Genomic DNA, 15,311 nt, shown 5'->3' on the forward strand with positions numbered 1-15,311 from the left:
ATCTTTGCAGCATTGTACATCTTTTCTTTCAATTTGATACCATCCTTAACTTCCTTAGTTAACTACAGATGGTGTATCCTTCTCATAGAGTTTTTCTCAATGGAATATATTTTTCTTGGGACTTATAAAATATCTCCTAAATGTCTGCCACTGCTTCTCTGTCATCTTATTTTTTAGCCAATTTTCCCAATGCACTTTAGCCAACTTGTCTTCATATCCTTGTAACTGCCTTTAATTAAGTTTAAGACACTACTTTTTTTGTTCTTTCACAGGATGTGGGCATTGCTGGCTAGGCCAGCATTTATTGCCCATCCCTGATTGCCCTTGGGAGGGTGGTGGTGAGCTACCTTCTTGAACTGTTGCAGTCCACCTGGCATAGGTACACTCAGTGTTACATCTCACCCTCAAATTGAATATTAAATTCTATCATGTTATGATCACTCTTACCTAGAGGATCATTTACTATGGGGTCATTTATTAATCCCGTTTTGTTACACATTACCAGATTTAAACCTAAAATAAAAGCAAAATACTACGGATGCTGGAAATCTGAAATAAAAACAGAAAATGCTGGAAAAACTCAGCAGGCCTGGCAGCATCTGAGAGAAACAGACTTAGCATTGCAAGTCCAATATGACTTGTTTGGAACTGGAGAGAGGTAGAAATGTGGTGGGTTTTATGCTGTTACAAAAGGAGGGTGGGGCAGGTGGAGCAAATAGAAGGTCAGGAATAGGTTGGGGGTCAAGAAAGATTAAATGACAAATATGTCATGAAACACAAGACAAAAGGAGTGGTAATGATAGTATAAAGATGAAAGCTTTTGTTCAGAGTAGGTGTTAATAGCAGAATAAAGGTCAGCACTGTCTGAAAGCAAAGTAGCAGAATGAGTTAATAGAAGAAAAAGGGTCAGCGCTGTCTGAAAGCAAAACATGAGAACAAGATACAGAATGGCATTTGGGGGGAAAATATTCAAAATAGAGAACAGAGTTCAGAACTATAAACCTCTCCCACCAGTGACTTCTTTGCTATTTCTTATCTCCACCCAAACTAATTCTACATTTTAACCCTCCAAACCAAGATAATTTCATGACTTTACTGATCTCAACCTTGATTAACAGAGCTACCCCACATTCTTTTCATTTCTTCCTGCCCTTCCAAAATGTCAAAAAGTCTTGAATATTTAGGTCTCAGCCATAGTCACTTTGCAATCATGTCTCTGTAATGTCTGTCATATCATACTCATTTATTTCTATTTGTGCTATCAATTCATCCATCTTGTTCTGAATGCTGCAAGCATTTATGTTTGTATGCTCTCTCCCTTCTTGTCACACTCTGGTTACCATTATCTGTGCCATTACCCTGCACTATTGCTTTGTCCTTTCGCTTTAACTTTCCAAATTTCCCCTCATGTAACCTCACACACACTATTTAGTTTAAAGCACTGTCTACAGCCTTATTTATACAACTCACCAGTAACATTAGTCCCAGTGCAGCAGGTGAAGTCCATCCCACACCTCTGTCTTTCCCCAGTGCCCCATGAGTCAAAACTCATTTCTCCCACAACAATCTTTGAGTCACGCATTCAACTCTCTGATCTTATTTACCTATGCCAATTTGCTCATGGGTCAGGTAGTTATCCAGAGATTATTACCTTTATGGCTCTGCTTTTTAATTTAGTTCCTGGCTGCCCATACTCACTCCCTCAGCAGAATCTCTTTCTTAGTCCTACCCATGTCATTGGTACCCATATGGACCACAACAACTGGATCCTTCCCTTCCCACTCCAATTCTTCTCCAGCCTTGAGGAGATGTCCTTAACCCTGGCACCGTGGCAGGCAACACTCACTTGGGATGCACACTCTCAGCTACAGAGAACAGTGTCTATCCCCTTAGCTATACTGTCCTGTACTACAACTACATTTCTTCATGCTCCCTCCACAGTGCCGTGGTCAGTTTACTCATCCTCCCTGCAGCCCCTGCTCTTGTCCACACTAGCTGCAAGAATCTCAAACCTGTCAGACAATTGCTACCTTCTGGAGCTCCACGCCTCCCTCTCTTACAGTTACACCCTCCTGTCCCTACCCACTGACCAAATCTGAAGTAATTAGCCTAAGGGATGTGACTGCCTCCTGGAACAAAATGTCAAGGTCATTTTTCCTCTCCCTGATGCATGGCACTGCGCAAAGCTTAGACTCCAGCTCATCAATTTGGAGCTGTGGTTCCTCAAGCTGCAGACACTTACTGCAGATCACACTGTTGTCAATCACCTAGTCCTCACATGCCACAGCTGCAACACATCATCTACCTGCCATCTATATTTTGCTTTGATTTAACTAATTAGGTTTTATGTTTAGAATATCACTCAAAGAGTACATGTAATTATATTGTGACGGTTAACTAGTTGCGCTACAGATTTAATATAATACCTGTTTTGTTTTACTATGGGGTTGATTTGTTCGCGAACCTGTTGTACGCTTATCTGTCGTCAGGTGAGTCGATTATAATATACTACAGTGGCAGAGACCAATATGAAATGAAGCACATACTATTTATTTACGTAAACAACAGAGCATTAACATCTCCAACCAGACTCAACTCGAGACTAACATTAACATGGTAGCCTGCACTATTGGGTCTTACAGTCACATGGTCAATCTGCTCACATCCTCTTAAAGGTATATTACACCTCAGATTACCACATCCCTCCCCCTTTACTTGAAAGTACATTTTACAATATTTTAACTATTTACATAACTAAACTATTTACAAATTCAGTCTCTCATGAGACTTTTTCAAACGTGTCGACGTCGTAGCTCTAAGAATTCAGATGGTTTATCTGAGGCCTCCCTCTCAGGAGTTATCTGTCCACTCGGCTCCCCTTTGGGAACCTGTAAGTTTGCCTCTTCAACTCTGTCAGGCTCAATGGTTCCACAGGTACTTCCAAAACAAGATGAGTTCCTTCTACCAACGGGAATGTTTGGTGCACCTTTTCTTGTGGATCTGTTTCCCTTTTCCTGAGGTGATCTACATGCCTTGTGATTATCCAACCTTCAACCGACATATGGTAGTACAGGGGTCCTGTCACTGCACAGACTTCACCTGATAGCCATTTGGGCCCATCTCCAAAGTTCTTTGCAAAAACAGCTTCTCCTACTGAGAAGTTTTTTTCATGACTGTGGTAATTGTGTTCATTTTTCTGGGCCTCCTAACTTCTCTCTACCCTCCCCGCTAAATTCAGCCCTATGAGGCTCAAACGTAACCTGAGACATCTCTTCATTAATAACTCTGCGGGGGCAATCAGTGGTCGTATGTGGTGTAGTCCTGTAGCTGAGCAGGAAATGTGATAAATTTGTTGCTATTAGAGTCCCCATCTAGTTTTTTCATTTCAGCCTTAAAGGTCTGGACTGCCCACTCAGTCAACCCATTGGATGCAGGGTGGTATGGCAAGGTCTTGATATGTGTTATGCCATTGAGACTTGTAAATCTTTGGAATTCCCCACTGGTGAATGGTGTTCCATTGTCAGATACTCTTCTCTCTGGTAAACCGTGTATCACAAAGCTCTGACGCAATCTGTCTATGGTGCCGGCAGATGTGGATGATCTCACCTCGTATACGTCCATCCATTTGGAATGAGCGTCAATAAGTAAGAGGAACATTGCACCCAAAAAAGGTCCCATGTAATCAATGTGGAGGTGGACCCATGGCCTTCCTGGCCATTCCCAAGGATGCAGTGGAGCAGAAGGAGGCAATTACTGCACCCGTTGGCACTGCATACAGCTCTTGACCATGTTTTCGATTTCAGTGCCCATCCCTGGCCACCATAAGGACCTGCGCGCCAACATTTTCATTCTAGAAATGCTGGGGTGAGCGTTATGCAATTCTATCAATAATGGTTGTCTTCCTCTGGAAGGCACAATGACTCTCGCTCCCCACAGTAAGATGCCATTCTGGTAGGTGAGCTCGTATCTCCTGTTAAAATAGGGCTTCACTTCGTCCGACTTTGGCTCGTTAGATCGTCCCTGCAAGACTTGTTTCCTGAAGTGAGAACAAACTGGATCATGGTCTGTCCATTCTCTGATCTGTTTGGTATTCACTGGTGACGAATCCAGAAAGGTTAATAATAAGACAAGTTCCTGAGGGATGGGGACATTCACATTGCTGTCTTTTAGGGGTAATCGGCTCAGTGTGTCAGCATTGGCAATCTGGCTTCCTGGCCGATGGATAAAAGTAAGAGGCTAGAATCAACGTCGTCAATGGGCCGTTCAGAGTCATCTGCCATGTGGTGGGAGAGTACCGCCCCTACTCCGTAAGGGGATGTATCACAGGTTAAAATCAATTCTTTCTTTGGGTCAAAATGTACCAACTGGGCCGATGAATGTAGTAACTGCTTTAATGTCGTAAAAACCTGTTGTTATGAAGCTTGCCAAGTCCACCTGTGGTTTTTCTTAAGTAACCCGTATAATGGAGCCAGTACTGTTGACAAATTTGGGAGGAAACGCCCATCGCACTTAATGATTCCCAAGAAGGACTTGAGTTCTGTGGCATTTTTCAGGGCTGGCGCCTCACAAATAGCTCTCACCTGGTCTTCTACTGGGTGAAGGCTCTGCAAGCGGACCCAAAACCCAGGTAAATCACTTCTTTTGCTTGGAAGATACATTTTTCCCTAAGTATACTCTGGCTTATGAGAAACGCTTCAATACCTCTTCCAAGTTAGCCAGGTGCTCTTCATCAGTTGGTCCTGTAACTAGGACACTATTGAGATAAACCACCACATGGGGTGGACCATGAAGTAAATTTTCCATAGTCCGTTGGAAAATGGCACAAGCTGATGAGATTCCGAAGGGTAACCTGGTAACCTGGTGTAACCCCCTATGTGTGTTGATAGTCACAAAATCCACAGAGGCCTTTTCTAGCTCGACTTGCTGGTAAGCGTCGCTCATGCCGAGCTTCATATATGCAGTTCCCCCTGCCAGCTTGGAGTACAATTTATCAACTTTTGGTATAACGTGCCTGTCAAGTCTGGCCACTTTGTTAACGGTCAACTTGTAGTCCCTGCATATTTGCACACTCTGGTCAGGCTTTAGTACTGGAACTATGGGTGCTGCTCATTCAGAAAACTGTACGGGTTGTTAGATTCCCAACCTTTCCAGCCTGTCCAATTCAATATCCACTTTTTCTCATAAAGCTAGGGGACTGACCTCGCCTTCAAGTATCTGGGGGTTGCTTCAGGATCCTTGTGGATTTTAGCTTGCAGCCCCTGAATCTTCCCGAGCTCTTCCCTGACCACAGAGGCATATTTCTGTAATTCTTTTAATTCTGAGTTGAAAAATTTCAGTCCACTCCAACTTTATTTCCTTAAGCCAGTTCCGACCAAGTAGAGTTGGACCCTCCCCTGCTACCACTATCAGGGGTAGGTTAGCAGACTGTCTTCCATGTTGTACTGGAACTTCGCATATACCTTTTACTCATATGTCTTTGCCAGTATATGTCTTTAATCTAGCATCTGAGTTTTCCAACTTTAGTGAGTGGCCTCCTCCTTTCAGATACTTAAACGTGTGTTCCCCTATGACTGTCGTGGATATACCTGTATCCATCTCTATTCGAATGGGTTTTCTGCTGACTTCTACTGTTACATAGATTGGTTCTGTTTTACATATTTTTAAGTTGTGTAGTGAGTAAATATCTGACTCTGTTTCTTCTGGTTCCTCCATTATACAAATTTCACAACTTCTGCCTTTTTGTTTGAAATCTTGCCTCAATCTTTCTTTATAAAACGCATAATATGCCCATTGCAATGGCAGTAGAAACACTTGGTTTTTTAAAATTGTTGTTCGTTTGTAAGCTGTCCGCTTTCAATTCTGCTATTATTAATGTGGTTTTTATCCGTTAAACCATAGCTTTTTACTGGTCTGTTAATGGCAGCTTTTTCCCGCCTTTCCACGGAGCCCAGCGCTTTTGCGCCATTTCTAACCGGTGCTTCCCTTCCGACGTGAAGGACGGCGCCATTTTGTGCTCCCTTGATTTCTACTGAGCCCCTGACTGAACTCTCCATTGCGAGCGCCAACTCCAGCGCCTTGCTGAAGTCTAAATTTGTTTCTGACAACAACCTTTTTTGAATGACATCTTCATTACTCCCACACACTAATCGGTCTCTTAACATGTCGTTAATTGACATCCCGGAATCACAGTGCACTGTCAGTTGTTTTAAGACTGCTCCATAGCAAGTGACTATCTCTCCAGGGGCACGACACCTCGAAATAAATTTGAAATGCTGCGTTGTTACTGAGGGCTTTGGCTTAAAGTGGCTTTTCACTAGATAGACCAACTCATCAAAGCTCTTGGAATCTGGAGCGTCAGGTGCCTTTAGATTATGAATTGGGCTGTGTGTTTTACTGCCATATGTCGATAAGAGGATCGCCTGCCTCTTCTCCTCTCTCGATATGTTGTTGGCCAAAAAGAAAAACGCGAGGCGTTCAATATAATGTGGCCAGTCATCAGTGGTCTGATCAAACAGTTCGATATGGCCAAATTGTGGCATACTGGAGGGAGATAACATAAGGGTGAGGGTTTACAATTGTAATGTACTTATTATCAGACTGCAGGGCATGGCTGATTCACTTCAGTTGAGTTTTCGCAGCTTCCTTGGTGTGGTCGACTGGTCATGTTTTGCCTTGTTGCCAGTTGTTATGTTCTACTATGGTGTCGCTTTGCTTGCGAACCGGTTGCATGCTTATCTGTAGGCAGGTGAGTCGATTACAATAGACGCAGAGACCAATATGAAATGAAGCACATGCTATTTATGTACACAAACAGAGCACATGATGTGTGCTTCTCCAACCGGACCCAACTGTAGACACGGTAGCCCGCGCTACACAGCTATTGCGTCTTACAGTCACGTGGTCAGTCTGCTCACATTCTCTTAAAGGTGTACTACACCTCAGATTACGACAATACCCATATCTCCCCAGTACCGGTTTAAACTACAGTCCTAGTTTAGAGGAATAAAAAATTTAAAACTCACCAATTGCCTACCTGTACACCTATTTAATCCCTCTGGCCTTCAGCTCTTGGGTCTTGCTGTATCCAGTTTCCTCTCTTGGACCACTCCTTTTTATAAAAACCAGAACACCGCCTCTTCCCTCATTTAAAAAATGCCTGGATTTAAGCACTCGGTCTTGCTGCACTCAGTCTCCAGCTGCACCTTTGTGCAACTTACTTAGAAAGAACTACTGCACACAAAGAGACAGTAAGTGGATAGATGAGCTTGAACCACAGTACACAGAGAGGAGTGGACAGATAAATAGAACTACTGAACATAGTGAGTATTTGGAATGACCAGCCTAAGGTGGTGATCCGTGGTGAGTTTAATGGTAACTATTGTGCAAATCCAGCAAGCTCTTAAAGATAATTATGTGGCTAAAGGTGAGATATCAGGCAGGATTTAATGCACTCCCAGCAGTAAGTTTGGGGGCTGGGAGTGCATTTTATTGGGGGTGAGGGTACGGACTGGGAACCCCACTGTCTTCCCGTCTCTGCCCGATTAAGTCTGGGGCGGGAAAGCTCATGGATAGCCTTTCTGCCTGCAGGCTAATTGAGGCCCGTAAGTGGGCAATTAATGCCCATCTCGGGGCCTTATCCTACTACCACTGGTATCCAACTAGTGGCAGGTGGTGGAGTCGCCACGTGGGGAGCGGGCTTCCAGCGGGTGTCCCTCGTTAAAAAGGCACTCAGTGCCTGATTAAAGGACCTGGCTTGGGAAGGGGGGTTGCCAATGAGAATCACGGCTCTGCCCTTTCTTCGTGTGCACTCTTCCCCATCATCCCCAACCCGTCTTCATTCACTTGTGGCCTGGGTCCTTTGCTGATCCTAGTCCTCCTATTGGCTAGCAGCCCTCATGGGGTGGGATTTCCCGAATTTCCGAATTATCAGCACTTAATTCCAGTGGGCCTTCCTCAATGGGGTTGACATGGAGCTCCCTAGCTGTTCTCCAACCCATAGGCTAGATCCCAGTAGCCAGCATTAAATTCTGCCCATCGTCTCTGTGAACCAAACAGTGGAGTGATGTAAATTGGCCAGTCGTCTTTGCTGATTTGCAACTCCCAGTCTATTTCTTAATCCTTAGAAACTTTTGGGTGATTTGTGCATTAACAGGTAATAAGTTAATTAGCCATAATCCACAAAGGACCATAGAGAGAGACAATTAGTTAAATAGCTTGATGGGCACCAATGGCGAGTGTTATCATGCTGTTATTTTTCCAGCAAGTCCATTGTAATCAGCAGACTGGTTTTCAGGTTACGGCCTATTTAAAAACACAGCACTGGAAAACTGGGCCATTAATATTTTATTTTAATTTGTCAAAATTCCCAGCAGTCCTGAATCAAGATTTCCCCATTCAACATGAGACGTGTGTGATCAGCTTTGGTTCACCATGACACCTTTCCCGTTATTTGTCAATGTTCTTTCCCACCGAGTGTTGACTTGGTTTCATTTCCTGATTCTTTTAGCATATGATAAATTTTAAGGTTTCCAAAGGAGCACTCAATAGTAGATCTGTATTGTGAAGTACCATTATTTGTACATTCACATTTACTGTGTGAGGACAATAGTAAGGATTTGAACTCCTAGTGGACAAATCAAAACTCATGATTGAAAATCCTGCGGAGGCCGACTGATCTCAATGCCCAAACTTCCACTAGGTGGCCCCCATGGTTATGTTCCATGCCAGGAGTACAAATTCATATCATCCAGTCTGAAAGGTAAATCCATGGAGGTGTTAAATGGCCAGATACTGGCCACCAGTAGCACTTATCCAGTTCTGAAGTCACTTTTCCTTAACCTCCAAAGCGCTATTTCTTAATCATACTCATTTGGTATAACTTCTTGCATTAATTTTCTTCCCCCTTATTTCGCAGTGTGGCTTTTTCAAACGAAATTACAAAGACCTGATTGAACTTGAAGAAGAAACAGAACAGTGAACATTGAAATCAAGGAATTAACTTGCTATCATTGGTGAATCATTCATAGCGAACGTTCAATCAGTATATTAAATAATGTATAATACATTTAATTAAACTTTTCAGCAGCAGCATAACCCACATTTGAACTGCATAAAAATGCTCCAGATGTGAACTTTTCTGGGATTTTCTGAAAGGAGTAAACCACAAACTGAGTTAAATGCAAAGTACATTCTGTTCGCACTAAATTCTTAGTACATTTGGATCTGAAAAACAGAATGCCATTCTGTGTATTGACAAACTGCAGAGAGATTAGATCTGCAACATATGCTTGAGCAGAGGATTACTCAATAGATCACTTTTGGAGCAATTTATATCAAGCCTACTCTAATCAATCTGCTTCAAACAAAATTCTTCAAATGTTTTTCTTTACTGTAAGGTGTAATTACTCAAGTTTATTGTCTTTTTAATTCAAATTTGTAATAAATTTAAAGTATATTGTTAATTGTGATGGAATCAGTGATGAAATGAATTCTGTAGCAAACATGGTAGGTATACATGACTCCAGTCCATGGGCGGAATTGTCCCTTCCCGACAGCGGCAGGAATCGTGGCGGGTGGGGGCGGCAGATGTGGCGGGAGTCCAAAAATCAGTTTCCCAATATCAGGAAATCAGGAATCTAGTTCTTCCAATTTTCATGGCGGGTTAATGGCAGATCGATTTCCCTGCTGGTGAACGTTTGGGACGTTGGGAACCCATTTTGCATTTTATCAATGCTCGTTACCAGGCCAATAGACTGGAATATTGTGACCTGTCAGATCTTCCGCCCCGCCAGCAGGAATTTACACTGTTTTGTTTTACAACTTAACAAATGTAGCATGCATCCGGCAAAGGAGACTTCCAAGACTTACTGGCCAGTCGATGCTGCCTCCAACATTGGTGAGAACTTCAGGAGATGGTAAGCATAGGAAGAGGGGTGGAAGACATGAAGGGGGGGAGGGTGGAAGATACGAGGTGGGGTTGGAAGACGCGAAGGGGGTGTGGAAGGCATGAAGGGGAAGGAGGCATGGAAGACACAAAAGGGAAGGAGGTGGAAGACATGAAGAGGGGGTGGAGTGAGTGGGGAAGGGTGTGTGAGGGCCGAGCATTTTATAGGATAGGGTCAATGGAGTTAATGGTGGAGTCCCGGGGGGGAGAACTGAGGGTGCTGATGGTAGCAAAGGATGATCATCGTGAGAGGGGAAAGGGGGATGCAGAAGGTTGGGAGGATCAGGGTATGTGTATGGTGGCTGTAGTTTTCATCAGGAGGGCCATTGAAGGGGTCAAGACAGGCAGCAGGGATAACGGGAGTGGGCAGGATCAGGGTGGGCATGAACACTGTGACTGGTGCTGGCTCATCAGGGATGGAAGGCACATCAAGGTTGATAGTTATAGGGGCTGGGTAATGGGAGGTTCAAGGGTTTCAGAGGAGAATGTAAAGGTCACGTGGAGTCAATGGTGATGGGGAGAAGTTGGTGAGTGACGGGGGAGGGTAAAAGGCGGTGGAGAGTTTGAAAAGTGATGCAAGGCATCACAAGAGAAAGACAACTCAGCAGCAAGGCAATGCCCTCGATGTCCAACTGCAAAACATCTAGGTAGGAGGAGGGTCTTCTCGAGTGGTTGGAGCTTAAGGTCAGCACAACTGCACAACTAAAGGGACACCCTAATAAACATGAGAAGACTGTGTGAGGGCCCCTCCCTGATACCTTGGGAAGAAGAGGCCCCTGGGAGAAGATCGAGTTGCCCCATTCCTCTCTTGTCTAGCCACTGCTGGAACCATGGCTAGAGCAGTGGAATGCAGGCCTGACTGCAAATTCAGCAGAAACTCTGCATTCTGCTGGACCTGGGTCTCCAAGGTGGCCACTGCCCTTCCCATGAAGACCTCGAGACGTTTGCATGTTAGAACTACGACATCAGAGATCACACAGACGCATTCCTCCATCTCTCATGCCAGTCTGGTGAGGACATCTGACAGCTCTGCCTGATGTTCTCCATGCATCTCTTTGAATCTCCAGCATATGCCCTAGGGCCGATTGCAGAGGCTCACCATCTAATTTGGATTCTGCAGGTGCCTGTTCTCCAGCAGTCCTCTGAGTGCCAGAGACCTCGACTCTCACTGCCTCCTGCTGCTGTGAAGACATGTCAGTGCATTGACCACCACTGAGTGACCTTGAGCCTTCTTTTGAACAATGACCCACCGATGTGTGTGTCTCTGTGCTGGTGGAGGGTTCAGGTGGACGCTGTGATGGCTGTGCAGGTGTGGAAGGGTTTTCTTGATCCCCTGAGGTGGCCTGGGGGGCTGGAACTTTCTTCACTGGAGGAGGCTGGCCTCCCCCTCTTCCTGCTGGCTCCCGGAATGGAGAAAAGAGAAAATGAGTGACTGCCTAGACTGTCTCAGACATTACACACATCATGCACACTCTTGTTTAAAGTTATTTCCTGCTTCCTCACTGGATTGTTGCAAGTGGCTGATCTCAACACCAGCGCGGGCACTGTCTCTGCCCTCCAGTGCCAGCTACTGCAGCTCAAATTCTGTGAGGTTTCATAGATCTGACATTCCATCTCCTGTCTTCTCTCTCTCCCCGCTGTTGTGGGCCATCTTGTCCTGCATGAAGACAGATGGATTGAGTGTGAGCACGTTGGACGAAAGGGGCAGGTTAGAGGCTGGAAATCCTGTGGAGAGTATCTCACTTCCTGACTCCCCAAAGCCTGTTCAGCGTCGACAAGGCACAAGTCAGGAATGTGATGGATTAATCTCCACTTGCCAGGATGAGTGCAACTATACAATAATGAAGAAACTGAACACCATTCAGGACCAAGCATCCCACCTGATTGGCTCCCATCCACCGCCTTCAACATTCACTCCCTCCACCACTAACATATTGGCAGCAGTGTGTACCATCTACAAGATGCACTGCTGCAACTCACCACGGCTCCTTTGATAGTGCCCTCTAAACCAGCCACCTCTACCAGCTAGAAGGATACGGGATAAGGATAAGGATACCTGCAAGCTCCCCTCCAAGCCACACATCCTGACTTGGAGCTGCACTGCTGTCCCTTCACTGCTGGTAGGTCACATTCCTGGAAGTCCCTCCCTAACAGCACAGTAGGTGTTCCTGCACCACATGGACTGCAGCAGTTCCAGAAGGCAGCTCACCACCACCTTCTCAAGGGCAATTAGGATAGGCAATGAAAATGCTAGCCTAGCCAGCGACGCCCACATCCCATGACAGATGAAATAAAACCATTGCTGATGTGAGTTTGGAAAGTTGAAAGTTCACTTACTAGCTGAGCGGATGAGATCATTCATCCATTTCCTGCACTGGAGGGCTGTGCTCTTTTGGACTCCACGGGCACTCAGCACCCTGGCAAACTCCTCCCAGGCTGCTGTGGTCAGATGGAAGGGCCTCCGGCCCTCATCCCCTGGAAAGAGGATCTCCTGCCTTTCTTCGATGGCCTGGAGGAGAATCTCCAGGGAGGCATCACTGAAGCATTGATCTGGAGCTTGCTGCCTTCACATAGACATTTTTGGTCTTCGAAGGTCCTGGCTCAATGACTGAATGGCTGCCCTGATGCAGGATGCGCGACTTCTTGCCCATCCCACTGCGAGACTCGACATGAGCCTCGTGGCTGTATAATTAATCACTTGAACAATGCACGATTCAGCGTGTTCAACACCCCCCCCCCCCACCCCACACACTCTCCTGAGGAAGTCACTCCGACTTCCCACTCCCGCCACCGGACTTAGTACCGGAGCAGAAAATTCCGGCCTATGTGTCAAATTTGAATGCACAGCTGAGATTGGATAAATTCAGAAATAATTCCTAAAAAAAAGCAAAGCATGATCCACAGGAACATGTGAATTTGCACCTTAGCATTCTACTTTTGGATCTGGCTGTTGCCCTGCACTCTGCTAATCCATAGCTGGCAGCTTTGGTACAAAGCTGACTGTAGTGCCAGTGCAGGGCTGGGCAGTACTTATCCAGAGCTATCTATGCAAGCACATAGGCACCATTAATGCAGGACTGCAAGTGGAGTGTTAGTGCAGTAGTGCAAGCCAGCACCACTAGTGCAGTATTGTGAACTTCCACCATTAACGTGGTAGTGTGAGAGAAAACCAAAGACTGAATTTTCAATTGTTGGTGGGATCACTAATGGGTATGAGTGGCACTGGAGCCCACCATCTCCAAAATGCCATTTTCAAAAGGAGGGTAGTGGGGGGGGCGGTGTCTGGAACCTGCCATATGACCAACTAAATAGCTGTTAAGCTACTTGTGGTTGCCAATTAAAAGGTCTCACTGGGCCAATTTTGGATTTTCAATTAGCAGGCAAGGAGAACACGCTGCATCTGGAACATATCAGGGTAAACCTGGTATGCATACAGCAGGGAGGCATCAGGGCTAATGGAGGCACTGGCCAACTCATATAAAAGATGGGCAAAAAGTGCTGGCCTAGCCAGCAACACCCACATCCCCCAAATAAATAAAATAATCACACTCAGCTGCTCAACCAATGCTACAGAGTTGCTATAGCAGGCATGCTATGAGAGGTGTATATTGCTCACTAATGAGAGGCTGGAGGAAGCCCAGAGAGGGGTGTCAGGCTGTTGGTTTCACCTGGACAGCAGAGTTGGCAGAGGAAACCCTGCTGCACAAAGCACTAGCATCAGGGATTGTTGATGGGAACAGGCTACTCTAACATCAGGCAGAGCAGTGAGGAGGAGCCATAGCAAAGGCATCCTCCTGGTCAGGAATGGATAGAGGAGCACAGAGAGGCCAACAAGGAGAAGAAGGCACTACTCATGACATCAGGTGCCTCACTCAAGAGTCGGCTAACTGCAGACGACAGAGGGCCAGTACCGGAGGGGACTCTGCCTATCAGGGCAGATAATCTTGGAGATTTGCACTATGTTGCATAATGACCTGATGCCTCATGGACCCCATGACAGTCCCTGTGGCAGTAAATATTTATGCACCCGAGTCATTCCAAGGGTCAGCCATGGGTCTGGCTGGCAACTTGCTATCAGTGGCTCACACATCTATTTTGAGACAGAGGTGTCAGTGGAGGTGCAGGGGGCATTGGCTTTAGCCAATATCAATGTATTCCCCAGGTCCAGGAGGTCACATGTACTCACATAGCCATCAGCACACCGATGGGCAAGCCAGCCAGCTACCTCAACAGAAAATGATGCCCACTCATTGAATGCAGAGCTAGTCTGTGACCACAGGAAGCACACACTGAAGGTGTGCACTCAGTGCCCAGGCAGCTGTCATGATTCCTTTACCTTCAAGAGTACCAGCAGAGGTAGCTCCTGACACCCATCTGGTACCCAGATGACAAAGCGAGAGTCATTACAAAAGGCGAGAGGCCATCTACTTACATGAGCCTGCGCTGAATGGACCATTGGCGTGTCGAAGATGTGCTTCCAGTCAGGTGGTGCCCTCCAGTCTGAGCTAGCCAGGGTGTCCCTATTATGGTCATCTGTTGTGTGCTTCTAAACATAGCTATTCAGAGGCCTGGAGCTAGGTGAGGAGGGAATGATACCACTCCTCCTCCTCGGATGATGGAAAGGAGGAAGATGAGGAGCAAGAGGTGGTTGAAGGGGGTGCTGCAGAGAAGTCCAGCACCCATGCTATGGAAGGAGACCTCCAACATCGTCCCAGGCCTCACGGCGATCAGAAGGCTGGCATGGCTGCAAGGGCCAAGATGATTCGTTATCACTTCACCTGAGTTGCTCCAAACCTGAACTTGAACCACCAAGTTTCCAGCCAGCATCCGCACCTGTATAATCCCATCAATGTGGAGTTTGGAGCCTCCATTGCCACAACAAGCCCATGGGCAAACCCCACCCTGGCATCCCCCCTTCAGTCTTCTCAGTCCCCACCACAATCCACAAACGCATATAAAGCCTGAAGGATACCATCAAGCAATATTTTTATAGCTACACAAATGAATGACAAATCATTAACAGAGGAAACATCGCCCAGATAACCCATTAAGTGAAAGTAATGGCTACTCCTACGTGGCTAAGGTTGAAGTGGAGGTAGCTTGCTGCATTGTCTCTGCATCGACTGAGGTGCCTGTGCCTTCCATCCTCATCTTGGAAGTGACCATGGGGGCTCCCCCACAGACTCCTGTGCTTGCATCATTGCAGGGGCAGCTTCTGTCACAGGGCCTTGTGGCAGGGATGTTTACTGAGTGGGAGGGGCTGAAGTGGCAAGGGAAGACAATGGTACACCTGAAGGGTGGCTCCCTTGTCAGCCTCTTCCACTGCCTCGTCTTTTCATGATGCATTTGGTTGCTGGATGAGGCCAGG

The 15,311-nt window shown here is 46.0% G+C and overlaps 1 protein-coding gene across 1 annotated transcript in view; it reads left to right on the forward strand.

Annotated features, from left to right (window-relative positions):
• Window positions 1-9,461, forward strand: part of LOC144684520 (integrin alpha-E-like) — a 324,928-nt gene extending 315,467 nt beyond the window's left edge. Inside the window, exon 38 of the mRNA XM_078548383.1 lies at window positions 8,915-9,461. Coding sequence (XP_078404509.1) covers window positions 8,915-8,977 — 63 coding nt within the window. The 3' untranslated portion in view covers window positions 8,978-9,461. The remainder of the gene's footprint in view (window positions 1-8,914) is intronic.
• Window positions 9,462-15,311: the final 5,850 nt, after the last annotated feature.

This window comes from Cetorhinus maximus, chromosome 9, assembly GCF_964194155.1.
Source record: "Cetorhinus maximus chromosome 9, sCetMax3.hap1.1, whole genome shotgun sequence".
Classification (NCBI taxonomy): Eukaryota; Metazoa; Chordata; class Chondrichthyes; order Lamniformes; family Cetorhinidae; genus Cetorhinus; species Cetorhinus maximus.